We start from the raw sequence: 14,984 nt of genomic DNA on the forward strand, positions 1-14,984 counted from the left end.
CTTAACCCACTGTGCAGAGCCAGGGATCGAACCTGCATCGCAGCACTCCAGGAATACTGCTGATCCCATTGTGCCACAGCAAGAACTCCAAAGGCAGCTGAATCATGTTATTTTAATGTTCTCCAATTGAGTCTGGTTTAGCCAACATGCCCTCAGTTGGGCTTAATCCCATCCCCCTACTCCACAGTCTATCCTGTTAGGGAGGGAGCTGATTTGCATCCAGCTTGGTGGAGAGGCCTCATACTTTCAGAAAAGCAATTTTTGATATGTATCAAAATCAATACCTTCTGTCCATCATCCTATTGCGAGCACCCTGTCCCAGGATGCATGATAACTTCTGAGGACACGTCCTGAGTTGTACATCCTTGAGAAACTGAACCATAGCTAACCCTCACGTTCTGATGCTTGAAGACGGTGACCATGTCTCTTCAGAGGCATTTCAGTGCTTTCTGCCTTTTCCCCATGAGGAGATGGTACCTTGCCATGCTGGCCACTTTCCTCTCAACACTTTCCAATTTATCAGGTACAAACTTAAACTCTCTTAAGACTTTATCTTTTAGCCGAGTCCACACTGAAAGCAGTGCTTCCTGTGGTGCCTGACCAGCTCTGGGCACAGTGAGGCTCTGAGTTATACCTACATACTTTTGTTCATATTATATGAACAGGAAAGGGAAATCCTCCATTCTTTACTGAATGAAATAAACTATAGAGAAACATGAAGCACCGTTTGCACCATTCCTATGTGAATACAAAAATGTTCCTTAAAAAAAAAGTAAATAGGAGTTCCCATCATGGCACAGTGGAAGCAAATCCAACAAGGAACCATGAGGTTGCAGGTTCAATCCCTGGCCTTGCTCAGTGGGTTAAGGATCTGGCGTTGCTGTGAGTCGTGGTGTAGGTTGCAGATGTGGCTCCGATCTGGCGTTGCTGTGGCTCTGGCGTAGGCTGGCGGCTACAGCTCCGATTCAACCCCTAGCCTGGGAACCTCCATATGCCACAGGAGTGGCCCTAGAAAAGGCAAAAAGACAAAAGACTGAAAAAAAAAAAGAGTAAATAAATCTGTGTTTAAGACTTAAAGACAAAACAACTGAGAGTTCTCTACTGTGGTTCAACAGGTTAAGAACACAGCGTTGTCTCTGTGAGGATGAAGGTCAATCCCTGGCCTCTGACAGTGGGTTAAGGAGCGAGTGTTGCCATGGGCTGCAAGGTAGGTTGCAGATGTGGCTTGGATCTTGTGTTGCTGTGACTGTGTTGTAGACCACAGCTCCAATTCGACCCCTAGCCCAGGAACTTCCATATGCCATGGGTAAGGCCATCAAAAGAAGAAAAAGAAAAAGAAAAAGCAACCTAAGTGTCCAAAGACAGATGAATGAATAAAAAGATGTGAGATATAGATATTGATATAGATAGATAGATATAGATATCCACGATGGAATAATGCCATTTGCAGCAACATGGATGGACCTAGAGATGATCATACTAAGTGAAATAAGCCAGGCAGAGAAGCACAAATATCATGTAATATTGCTTATACGTGGAATCTAAAAAAATGATACAAGTGAACTTATTTACAAAACAGAGAGACCCACAGATATAGGAAAAAAATTTATGGTTACCAAGGGGAAAGGAGAGAGAGGGATAAATTAGGGGATTGGTAATAAAACATACACACTAAATATAACATTGTAAATCAATTATATTTCCATTAATTTTTTTAAAGATTAAAAAAAAAGACGTAGAGAAAAAAACCATGTATCACTTCATGGCCATCGGGATTTCTTTTCTCATACTCTACACTCTCAGGTGAACCCTGTGGAGAAAGATACCCAAACTGCTGATTGGCCAGTGAGGTTCAGACTTCTCCCCTCAAGGGAGCCCTTAGTTCATCTGGAAATGCTGTCACTCCATTCATTCTCCTGTTCTTCTCATCAACTGTTTCCTATATTCTAGCTCTCTCAAACTTCTAGGACCTCTTTTTCATGCCCACTCTTGTCTTATGATCTTGCTTCCTATTTCAGTAAAAACATAGAAGTACTCAGAAAAAAAAAGAAAAGAAAAACAAAACAAAACAAAAAACCACCAACTCCCCTCCCATTACCACATCAACCAGCCTGACGACCTCTGTGCCCACATCTGCTGACTTCCTTCCTGTTAACATGATGGTGGTTTAAAAATACATCCACAGATTATTTGACATTAAAGGAATTTTCAAAAAGGGGAACCTAGAATGTTCTCCTCTTGAGTAGGACTTAACGACTCCTTTCTAACAAATAGAATGTGGGGACACTGAGGGTGTGTGATGTGTAAGAATAAACTATAAAATCATTGCGGGTTCTGCCTTGACCACTTGTTCTGGGGGGACCTGCCATGCTGTGAGGATGCTCAAGCAGCCCTATGGAGAGGTCCTTCTAGTGAGGAACTGAGGCTTCCTGCCAACAGCCAACATGAACTTGACAGTCCTGTGAGCAGCCATCCTGGAAGATGGGCAAGCCTTCAGATGATTGCAGCCTTGACCAACATCTTCACTACAACCTCATGGGAGACCTTGAGCCAGAACCATTTCACTTAGATGCTGTTAAATTCCTGACTGATGGAAGTTGTGTGTGATAATTAATGTGTGTTTTCTTGTTTGTTTGTTTTTTAAACCACTAAATTTGGGGGCAATTTGTTATACAGCAGTAAAGAACTAGCATACTGTAGACAAATTGTCCATGCTTCCATTTCAGGCCAACCTATCTTTGTGCACTAGGCCCCATCCTTTCTCACTCAATCACAAATGTTCTTCAAGCAAAGTGTGCCTTTTCACTCCTGCATTACTCATATTTTCTTCTTCCTCCTTCTAGCTATGGTCCAATTTCTCCATTCTTCTTTATAGTAAAATTCCTTGTAAGAGAGTCTACACTTTGCCTGTTTTCTTTCTTTTCATTCTCTACTGAACTCCCTCCAATCATTTCTTTCTCCCCTACTTCACTGAAAAAGCTCTTGTCCAGGTCCTTAATGATCTCAGCACCAAGATCCCACATTGCCACTTTGGTTGGCCTCTCAGTGACATGGATCACTCCCTCCTCCCGAAAACACTTGCTTCACTTACTTTCTGAGACACCCCTCTCTTGGTTCCCCTAGTCTTCTGATGACTTCTCGGATTTCTCTGCTGGTTCTTCCTATCTTCCTGATGGAAGAGTGCTCCAGGGCTCAGTCCTTGGATCAATTTTCTTTCCCGAGAAAGCTGTTAGCATGATCCCCTCACCCATGACTGCTTGACTATATTGCCCAATGCCTGCTTCAACCACCTCATAGCACTTTATGCTGTACTTTCACCAGTGTGTACTTCACCATCGAAGTAATTCACTTATGTTATGTTATGTTATGTTATGTTATGTTATGTTATGTTATTTATTTATTTATTTATTTATTAGTCTTTTGGGGGCCGTACCCATGGCATATGGAGGTTTCCAGGCTAGGGGTTGAATCGGAGCTATAGCTGCCGGCCTACACCACAGTCACAGCCATGCCAGATCCAAGCCGTTTCTTCAACCTACACCACAGTTCATGGCAGTGCCAGATCCTTAACCCACTGAGTGAGGCCACAGATCAAACCTGCATCCTCATGGATGCTAGTCAGATTCGTTTCTGCTGAGCCATGATGGGAACGCCCATAATTCACTAATTTTTAAAAAGTCAATGGGGAGTTCCCTCTGGGGTGCAATGGGATTGGCAGTATCTCTGGAGCACTGGCCTGGCACAGTGAGTTAAGGATCTGATCTGGTATTGCTGCAGCTGTAGAATAGGTCACAACTGCAGCTCAGATTGGATCCCTGGTCCAGAAACTCCATATGCCATGGGTGGCCAGAAAAGAAAAACAAAGTCAGTGAAACGAGTTATTTTGATACACTAAGACCAAAGTTACAAGATGTGGGATTGTTTTTATTACACTTCAGCTGGTTGAGTTGATGTTATATTTACTACCCTAGACCATAATTTCGGAAGGGAAGTGAGGAGCACTGTCTTACGCTTATGGGGTAGCTGGCAACACCTCTGGCCAGAGGCCAGTAGTTACACCCACACCAGCAATGATGGTCAAGTGTCTTTGGACATTGCCACCAAAGTCACCCCCAGTTGAGACCCACTGCCTTAGACAATAGGCCATGTGTGTGGATAGGTAGGTGAATAGGTTGAGCAGTTTATTCAGTATTGACTTAGGGAGGAAAAGCTTAACATAAATAAACCCTTCCTAGGTGATGCTGAATTAAGACTTGTACTTTCCGTGTTTTTATTGGGGAGGGGTTCTGCTGCAGACCAATCAACAGATAGGTATTAAAAAGTCTCCTGGAAATGGGGAACTAACAAGAGGCAAAGCTAATGAGGTGCCACCCAGATCAGCAATACCTTATACACATCTGTATTATACAATGTGCCTGCAATGAAATGATTCCTTCCCATTTCCCTAAAATGCCTTGAGCAAATTGAGGGCAAGGACCACCCTCTAGCACAGTTCCCAGTGCCTAGTTGGCATTCAATAGTTTATCATTGAAACTGAATGTGTGGTACAACCACTATTGGAAACAATACGGAAGTTCCTCAGCAAACTCAATATAGAACTACCATATGATCCAGCAGTCTCATTCCCAGGCATATATCCAGACAAAATGACAATTGAAAAAGGTGCCTTCACCCTATATTCATTGCAACACTATTTACAATAGCCAAGACATGGAAACAACCTAAATGTCCATCAACAGAGGAATGGATAAAGAAGATGTGGTACATATATAAAATGGAATACTACTCAGCCAAAAAAAATGAAGTGATACCATTTTCAGCAACTTGGATGTAACTAGAAGTTTTCATGCTAAATGAATTAACTCAGAAAGAAAAAGACACATACCATATGATATCACTTATATGAGGAATCTAAAATTTGGCACAAATGAACCTATCTACGGGACAAAAACAGACTCACAGATGTAGAGAACAGACTTGTGATTGCCAAGGGGAGGGGGAAGGAGTGGGATGGCCTGGGAGTTTGGGGTTGGTAGATGCAAACTATTACATTTAGAATGGATAAACAACAAGGACCTACTATTGTTGGTAGGGAGCACAGGGAACTAGATCCAATTTCCTGGGATAGACCATGATGGAGAATAATATTAAAAAAGGAATGTATATATATGTATGACTGAGTCACTTTGCTGTCCATCAGAAATTGGCACGACATTGTAAATCAACTATACTTTAATAAAAAATAAAACATAATTGAATGATAGAAACTGAATGTGTGCACATTCAGGCCCAAAGCACAGGGTGGGGGTCACCCACCCTTCCTTCCACTCACAGATCTCTGACTGCATGTGGAACACTCAAACACCCTGTCTTTGGCTTTCATTTCATCAGAGTCTTTACAAAGACCCTTCACCAAGACCCTTCACCTTCGGTGCTCTTCCCCTTAAGAAGTAACCCCTCACTTGGCAAAGAGCTAGTTAGATTAGCTGGACAAGCGCCATCCATAGCCTTCCAAGGAACCTGGCTGTTAAGACAGTGACATTCTACAGGGAGAGATACTAGCAAATCCCATTCAACCTCCATCAGCAACCATCACCCCCTGGTATTTGACGAAGAAACTTAATTGCAGTTTCTAAAGAACAGATGATGGGGGGAGGGGTGCTGACATGTTTCTCCAAACAATTTAACAGAAAGAATTAGAAAACACTAGGGCTTAGAAAGAAAAGTGGGGAGCAAGTTGTCTAGCCCTTCTTTCAACAGGAACAGCCTTCAGTGACCAGGGGAAGGTTACTCAATGAAGGTCATACAGAATTTCAGCAACACAGCTCTGCCCGGAATGCTAGCCTTCTGGCTCCCAGGCCTGCACTGTTTCCACCTCACAGGGCCCTTCTAGTTGGCAAACATAGAAACTGAGGGAGACACCCCTACAAGCACCCCAGAAGGACGAGCCTGACACTGGCAGAGCCCCACTCCACCCCCAACCTTGACTTGCAGCACGGAGCCTCCTTGCACCCTTGGACAGTTTCTACTTGCATCCGCATCGATTAAACCTTGGTCTCATTTATTATCTCAGGAAATGGTCTCAAGGTCACAGGGCTGGAAATTTAATTATGGTAGCAGTATATTAAGTGGCACATTTAAAGATGCTGAATTGTAGTAATTAATTTTTTGGATGGTGGTCTCGGAGGAATGGGTTTTCTCCCCACTGGGTGTTCAGCATCCATCATGGCCATTGAGCTTGGCAGCTGTCTTTTAGCTTTAAACTGCCTCGTTATTCATCTTTTATGACTAGCCTTTAAAAACACTAGGCGCCGATATCCCCTTTTATTGTAATATATGTGTGCAGTGGGAACGGAGCCATACTTCACCTTCGCTATAAAACATGAACCAAGGGTGCCAGCAGCTACCTGAGCTGGCCTCTAAATTGAGACAACAATTACCCTTCGCTGACATCTAGTGTCAAGGCATGAGATATAGCCAGAGTGCTGAATCCATTGGCCTGGAAAACTTATGCTTCCCCAGTGATAAAGCCAGACTCGCCCACGAAGCTCCAGCCCCAGCAGAAAGACGACGGGAAGCAGAGGGATGAACTTGGCACTGGCTGTTGACTTTGCCGGGATGCTAGGTTATCAAAGGGGGCACTCGTCTGCCAAGGCCTTAAAGAGCTTGTAATGTTTAATGAAGGGACAGTCATTAAATGTGTTTGGTTCAAATATTAGGCTCGATGAGCCTGGGTGGTACTTAATAGAGAGGTGGGAAAATATGAATTAAATTAGAGAGATTCATTAAAGAAATTGGCCTGGAGCCCAAGAATGATGGGTTGTCAGGCAGAGCTGCCAGGAGCTAGGAGCTCATCCAGTGAGGAAAACTCAAACTAGTTTAAGGCTTTACATTCCAGAATGCTGCTGTAAAGTATGGTTAGGCACTGGTCAGCCTGTGCTTGTGGTGAAAGGGATGCCCATAGAATAGAATATTTTCTAGAATAGAGTATGGATGGGATGCTTGTAGATAGAATTTTTTTTTCCCCACTAGAAAAATCTGTGGCCTTTGCCTCCTGTGTAGAAACGCACAGTATTTGTACATTTTCAAAGCAGAGATCCCAATTTCCCCCCACTTTGGATAGAGTCTGCCCTCTGCTCTATTCAGAGTCTTTCAGTCTGACACTATTGATATTTTGGACTGGATAAATCTTTGTTGGTAGGTGGGGAGGCTGTCCTGTGCAGTGTAGGATGTTTTGTAACATCTCTGGCCTCTACACACTTGATGATGGTAGATCTCCTCCCCTTAGCTGTGACAATCGAAAATATCTGCACGAGTTCCTGTTGTGGTTCAGTGGAAAGGAATCTGACTAGCATCCATGAGGACACAGGTTCGACCCCTGGCCTCACTCAATGGGTTAAAGATCTGGTGTTGCCATGAGCTGTGGTGTAGGTTGCAGACTCGGCTTGGATCTCGAGTTGCTGTGGCTACAGCTCAGATTAGACCCCTAGCATGGGAACCTCCATATGTCATGGATGCGACCCTAAAAAGACCCTAAGAAGACACACACACACACACACACACACACACACACACACACACACACACACACACCAGAGGGAGAGAGAGAGAGAAATAAAATGTCTGCAGACATTGCCATGTGTCCACTGGAAAGCGAAATGTCCCTGGTTGAGAACCTCTGGTCTATTCTAACCTCAGGAAGCAGGTTCAAACCCCTAAACTGATCTGCCTATGTAATCATGTATTGGCTGGAGGTTGCACTGTTGGCCCAGCACATCTGAATTGCCCTGTTGCTGCCCCATGACCACTCATGCCTACTGTTGACCATAACTTTGTTTTCTGTTTTGTATATTGGACTTTGGCCTGGTGAACTCTAACTCAGCTTTGGCCACAGTCCTGTCTTTACCATGATCATCAGTTGATCTCCTGTCCTTGCTTTGATAGCACTAATCTTGGAACAGAGTCCTAATACCAGCTTAAGTCTCTCTGCCTCTGTCTAGTCAATCAATAAATAGTTCCTGCAAGGGATTCCATAGGAAACAAGACAATCAAAAGCACTGCCATTATGGGATTTATATCCCAGTGGTGAGAGATAGCCCATGAGTACATTAATAAATAAGCTATATTTGGATGGTGGTAAGTGCAATGAAGAAAATTAACCAGGTAATTGGATAGAGTGTAAAGGGGAGGGCAGGCTACTCTAGCTGTGGTTATGAAGGCCTCCCAAAAGGAGTGAAGACAGCCAAGATGTGAACAATGAGGAGATGGCTCTGAATACAGTGTTATTTCCATTACAAAATGCTATATTTTAAGAAGAAATTTAATAAGATTATAGCATACACAGGGTAAAGTGTGTAAATCCTATGTGAACATCTCACTGAATTGTCTCTCTCTCTCTCTCTCTCTCACACACACACACACACACACACACGTTAATATACTTACATAACCACCACACAGATCAAGATCCAAACCTTTCCTCATCGCAGGTTTATTCCTCCCCCTTCCCTGTCACTACAGACCTACAACCCACTGGCTACACTCTATTTTATTTCGTTTTTTTTTCCTAAGAGAGTCAGTCAAGTCATCTAGACCAGCAACTTTTCATAATTTCTTGTAAGCTTCCAATTACTTATAAAACTGAAGGAAGCCACTATCTGTTTCCCTAGGAAACTTTAGGAGCCAATTTTGATGGCACCCATGTCATCAAGCCCTCATCAGACTAATCCGTCCCTGACTGCTTCAGTGATGCCCAGTGGGGAAGAGAGACACAAGGGGAAGCAGCGTCTCCATGTTTTCATCCCTCCCCCCTTCTCTCTTGTTTGCTGAACAAACATTCCTGCCAGAGAGAACAGCAGAGAAACACTGGGCTCGGTCAGCCCCCATGTTAATCAACGAGGTCCTAACAAATCACAGGATGAAGCCCATGACACATCAATTACACTAAAAACTGAAGGCATCTACGGGAATTGGTAATCAGGCACAGGACCTCCGGGGTTACCTCCACCCCGCTGGTGAGGTCCAGGTGCTCTGCTGTTTATTGGTCCAGCAGTGGGGTGATGGCTCAAAGCTGAGCAGGTGGCCACAGTGAAAGAAAGGCTTCATGGGAACAGTGGTCTGAGTGGAGATCTTAAGGTCTAAATAGGCTGTGCCTGGTGTCTGCTTCTTCAAGCCCATTTTAGATGAACGTTTTCCCCAGAACTTAGTTAAGTTGAAGAGAAACGATCCAGTCACTGGAAACTTGCTTCTACATCTGCCATTGACTAACTAGAAACTTGGGCAACTGAGTTGACCCCTTGGTGTCTCGAGGCCTTTTGCAACATATGCTGTGTCACCTCATAAAAGCATTGCCTTGGGAGGTCAAAAAGGGGTGAAGAACATATAAGTCGATAGGTGGTTCTGTTTAGGTATGAGTTGGTATTTATTCACCATCCACTCCATAATGTTAAATGTGTCCACCGAGTGTCAGTGCTTCATTTCCCTTTTGGAGCACAGAGTGTCCGAGAAGAGAGACAGGTTGAGCTGAATGTGGGAAATCCACATGGAGGTAGGCAACAAAAACTACCAGCTGACATTACAGTCCATCAAGCTGTGTGTTCCTCAAAATGAAGACGGTACTGCATTTTTCTTGGTATCCATGAACCAGCTAGTACCTGAGAACTGATGGGGTCAGATTTCCTAGGCTTGTCTGGGCCAGCCTGTTCGGGGCATAGTGGAACTTCCCAGCCCTTACCTGTCTTCTTTCCCTTCCCCTTTCCCATTGTTTCACCACTTTCTGGATATGAAAACGAAGCCAAGACAAAGAAGGACATAAATGTGAAAAGTCATGGCCAAAATCAGGACAATGCTTGGGGATTGGTTCCTTCAGCATCACACACATGACCAAGCAATTGCTCAAAGTGACATAGGCCATTAATGAGGCAGTCCAAGCTCTCTAGTCTCCTGATTCCATGCTGTTTCTTGTTAATAGGAGGTGGCTTACTAAGTCAGAGCTCTTACTTACAAGCAACAGAGACTAATGTTGGCTGGTAAATAAAAACAGGGGTTTATTAAAAGGATATTGCCAGGCAAAAATTACCAGTGGATCCTAAAATCCTAAGGTAAAAGTTTTTGAAGAACAGGCAGTTCATAGTAGATAAAGTACAAATGACTTAACTAGAAGATTACTTGCAAATGAAAAAAACATGTATTTACAGTGAAGTAATCTGGCAGTGATCATACTCACCAAGGGATCAGATCTAGTATCAACAATAGTATGAAGGCTTTTTCAGTATGTGGTACCACCTGTGAAGTATGCTTGCCAAAAAATGTAGACTTGAATCTAATGAGGACTCTAGCCCTCAGATATACAGAGAATATAAGAGGAATAAAGAAAATATCACAAATAGGAAACTATTAGACTAATCAGCAATGTAGGAAAACCTATGAGACAGCCATTTTACCCCTCAAAAAGTCAATGCCATGAGTAAATTTTTTAAAGTTAGAAGTATCCTAGACCAAAAGAAACTAAGGGTATAATTATAACCACCAATTACAATATTGAAAGTAGACTGGATCCTATTTGGGGAAAAAAATAGTTATAAAAGCTATTCTCAAACTGGAGGAATTTAAATATAGGCTATTCTAGATAGTTAATATTAATTTCCTAAAGTTTGATAAGTCTTATTTATGGTTTTGTAGGAGATTATACTTATATTTAAGAGTAAAATGTTAGGAAGTCAATGACTTGCAAGTGAACAACTTTCAAGTGATAGAGCAAAAGATGAGAAAATAGAGGAGTTCCCGTCGTGGCTCGGTGGTTAACGAATCTGACCAGGAACCATGAGGTTGCAGGTTTGATCCCTGGCCTCGCTCAGTGGGTTAAGGATCCGGTGTTGTAGTGAGCTGTGGTGCAGGTCGCAGACTCAGCTCAGATCTGGAGTTGCTGTGGCTGTGGTGTAGGCCGGCGGCTATAGCTCCAATTAGACCCCTAGCTTGGGAACCTCCATATGCTGCGGACAAAAAAAGAAGAAAGAAAGAAAGAAGAAAGAAAGAAAAGAGAGAAGGAGAAAGCAAATGTAGCAAAATTTACCCAGTTTTCGAAGCTAGGTGAATTTAATACAGGTGTTCATCAGAGAGGGGCAGAGAAGGATACAGAGAAATCGAAAGAGTTGGTGAAAGGGCTGGAGGGTTAGGAGGAGGCTAAGTTCCCCAGAACAAGGCCTAAATAACCTAAGGCATGAGGCCAGTTGAGACGTGGCCATCACTGCTGCGGCCTCACTGACCAGCAGAGGACACCATCTCTCTGCCCCTGCAGCCGCTTCTGCACCAGGGTTTTACCCCTGAAAGCACTTAGGTAAATCCCCGCCTTGCCTCTGCTACGCCAAAAGCTAGGCAGCTGTGCCACCCACCACACCTGCAAAAATAGGAATTCTATATACACAGGTGTTTTCTCACATAACTCAGGTGAATCGAAGTCTCCTACTGGTGCATCTGATTTGTGGAGCCTCGTTCTCAGGCCTATATATCCTGGCTGCAAATCATGCTGGGAATTGGTACAGCAATGCATCTCTCAGTGAGGCTAGCAGAACACAATAGGCAACCTTTGTCCTGATAGGTGTTGGCTACACAGAATGCTTATGTTGTAAAATAGCCAAGGATCCAAGCTCTGTCCTGGTACTCAGCCTGATGACTGCAGAATACTTCCAGGTAAGAAAAATAATTACGACTTTTGTTTTATATCTTTGCCAGCTTTGTATATAGCATTTCTTTAATGTTGAGTCCTGAGTCTAGGCATTTATTTATGGACCCACTCTGGGATTTATTTATTTGGGCATATTGCCTTGTTTGATTATATGTTACTCTCTTAGTTGTTTTCTGTTTAAATGCCGAGAGGCCTTCAGGCATGGATTGTCCATAAATTAAAATGTATTATGATTATTATTGTTCACGATGGTTCAAATATACACTCTCTCTCATCAGAATGCATAATCAAGACATGGCATAGAGGACATTTTTTAACGCCTTTAGGTTTTCTCCACTGAAGATCTGAGAGCATGATAGTGGAGCACTCCTGGCACTTGGTGATAGATTCAAATACAACGGAATTCATACTTACTGTGACCTAATATTAATATCCATTAACGCATTTTATATTGATAAATCCAGGAGGGGAATGCACGGTGTTCTCTCGGAGACTGCTGGGAAGTAGCTTCAGTCCCTTCATTTGTCATCATTATGGGGAAGAGCTATGGTCCACAACTATCATTTATTTACAGCAGTAAGTGCAGCAAAGGAGGCAAATGTGATGGCGCAGGAAGACTGCTGCTCCTCCTTCCTGTTCTGCCTGGGGATCGGCAGTGCCATGCATCCAGACGCTCATGCCACACACTTGGAGGCATCTCTGGTACCTCCCCACCCCACTGGCCCCAACCTCCAACCCAGCCCTAGCCCTGTTGCTTTTAACTCCCAAGTCCATTCCCATCTGTCTCCTTCATTGTCAATCCTTTCCTGAGTTCCCCCTCTTTCCCCTGTGTTGCAGTCACCTCCAAACGGGTCCGCCTTCTCTTCCCTCCCTCTGTGGCCTGAGAAATCATTTTAAGTGCAAATCAGATTCTACTGATCTCATTTTCGTACCACCAGCCACCCCCACCCCCACCCCCTAACTTTTTTTCCAGTGGTTTCCAATTGTCTTTACTATACAATCCTTAGCTCTGGCCTCTGTGGCTTGATAGGCTGTACGTAGCCCTCCCCATATCATCAGCTTCCCAGCCTCCTTTGACAGTCTGTCTCCCTCACTCACTGGGCTCCAGCTATACCAGCCTCAACTCAGTATTTCTTCCGCTCCAAGCTGCCTCTCCCCTCCAAGTCTTTACCTGTGCTGTCCCTGCTAGCTGGTATTTGTTATTTCCCCACCTGCACCCGCTCCCGGGTAAATGCTCCCCGCAGAAGCAGATCTTTTCTACAATCTCATGACACCGTCTGTCTTTCCTTCTTCACATCCATCATAGCTTGAAATTCGACATGTGTTGTTGTGATTGTTTGATGATGTCTATTAACCGCACTAAATGGGCAGCACCTTGAAGGCAGGGAGGACGCTTCAACCCCTTTGTTTCCTCAGCTCACAGTGCAATGCCTAGACACAGAAGGTGCTAGGTATATATTTCTTGAATTAAAAAAAAATTGGAACGACTAAGTGTAAGTGACCACAGAGAGGTGTGGGCTGAGAAAGCTCAGAAAACATTTAGACAGTGCTGTGAACATTGTCTTTGAACCAGGATTTTGAAACAAGGTCATGAGTACTGGCTCATTTCGTCTTCTCCCCAGTTCAGAGGCTGGGCTGGTCAGTTCAGATATTTGAAAGTTATGCCTGAGGAGCAACAAAAACTGATGTGCAGAGTGGGATGAGATCTCAGTCCAGACTTAGATTTCCGTGATTGAAATTCCCATAGCCGCCTCCCCTGAGGTGCACTCAACTTTCCTAAATGAGATTTTATGGGAACTGATTGTGATTAGATAAATGGGCAACTCCACTAATGTATAATACAATTTTCAATTACCTTGTATGTACGATAATTTACATTTCTTGTTTGATGGTGTGATATTTATGTGACATATTCTGGATGAGACCCGGCTGCTGTTTACATAATGATCTTGCTTTTCTCTTAGAGAAGATCTGGTTTTCAATTTTCTTTTTGTGCTGCAAGGTATTATCATTCCAAGATAAACATAGTATATTATAAAATGTGCAGGTGAGAAATATCCATAAAGTAATACTCTAGATGGCTTTTAATAATTCTTATTTATGCCACTGAATTAGGTAATAGAATGGTTCACCTTTCATAAAATGTTGGAATAAAAATGCCCCAAAATTACAGTAAATTTTTTGTGAGCACTCCTGTGGCAAAGTGCCACTGAATAGCAAAAATGAAGGTTTCCTTGAATATATGTGACCATGAATAACATAATGTTCATCACCGGAACACTGCTCTGAAGTTGAAAGAATATCAAAGGGCAGTGTCTTTTTTTGCTGACCTTTAAGACCAAGTCTTCATGAAACAAATGCTTTTTTTTTTTTTATGCATGTAATTCCAAATATTGGTCTTCCCCTTCTAGCTGGAGATGGGTGATGGGCAAGAGAGAAAAATCCCAACCCAGTGCCTTTCAGATAGAAATCTCTTCTTAACCTAGCAAAGGGGAGGGAAGGAGAGCACAAAGGGGACACACGAAGTGAACCCAAGTTAGGGTTCAAGACCTAGACAACCATCAGGGTATGGTGCTAGTGGTCTTGAAATCAGAGGCCCCATCTGGGGACAAGAAAAGGCCAAGTATGTCCATTCTGTTGTGGCCCAGCAGTAATAAAGCTGATATCATCCATGAGGCTGTGGGTTCGATCCCTGGCCTTGCTCAGTGGGTTAAGGTTCTGGTGTTGCCGTGAGCTGTGGTGTAGTTCACAGACGTGGCTCAGATCTGGCTTGGCTGTGGCTGTGGCCAGCAGCTGTAGCTCTGATTTGACCCCTAGCCTGGGAAACTCCATATACCGCAGGAATGGCCCTAGAAAAAGCAAAAAGACAAAAAAAAAGGAAAGAAAGGAAAGACCAAGTGGTCACTATAGCTCCACCCTGCTTCCTCCTTTGTCCATGTTACAGACTGGACAGTAAGAATTCACTCAAAAAAAGAGTTCCCACATGTAAGGATAACCTGACCCCCTTGCTGTACAGTGGGAAAATAAAAAAAAAAAAAAAAAAAAAAAAGAGTTCTCTTCGTGGCTCAGAGGTTAACAAACCCGACTAAGATCCACAAGGATGCGGGGTAGGTCTCTGGCCTCATTCAGTGGGTTGGGGATCCTGTGTTGCTGTGGTGTAGGCCAGCGACTGTGGCTCTGATTTGACCCCTAGCCTAGGATCTTCCATATTCCACAGGCATGGCCTTAAAAAGCCAAAAAAAAAAAAAAAAAAAGATTTCACTCGAAAGGAAAACTGGCTATTTTTAAAACTTCATAAAAA

General features: G+C 43.4%; 1 protein-coding gene across 1 annotated transcript in view; it reads left to right on the plus strand.

The window, feature by feature from the left end:
- The window catches only part of BNIP2 (BCL2 interacting protein 2), a 97,522-nt gene continuing 82,958 nt past the window's right edge, over positions 421 to 14,984 (plus strand). Inside the window, exon 1 of the mRNA XM_003121469.4 lies at positions 421 to 523. Within this exon, the coding sequence (XP_003121517.2) occupies positions 421 to 523 (103 nt within the window). The remainder of the gene's footprint in view (positions 524 to 14,984) is intronic.

This window comes from Sus scrofa, chromosome 1 (assembly GCF_000003025.6).
Source record: "Sus scrofa isolate TJ Tabasco breed Duroc chromosome 1, Sscrofa11.1, whole genome shotgun sequence".
Lineage (NCBI taxonomy): Eukaryota > Metazoa > Chordata > Mammalia > Artiodactyla > Suidae > Sus > Sus scrofa.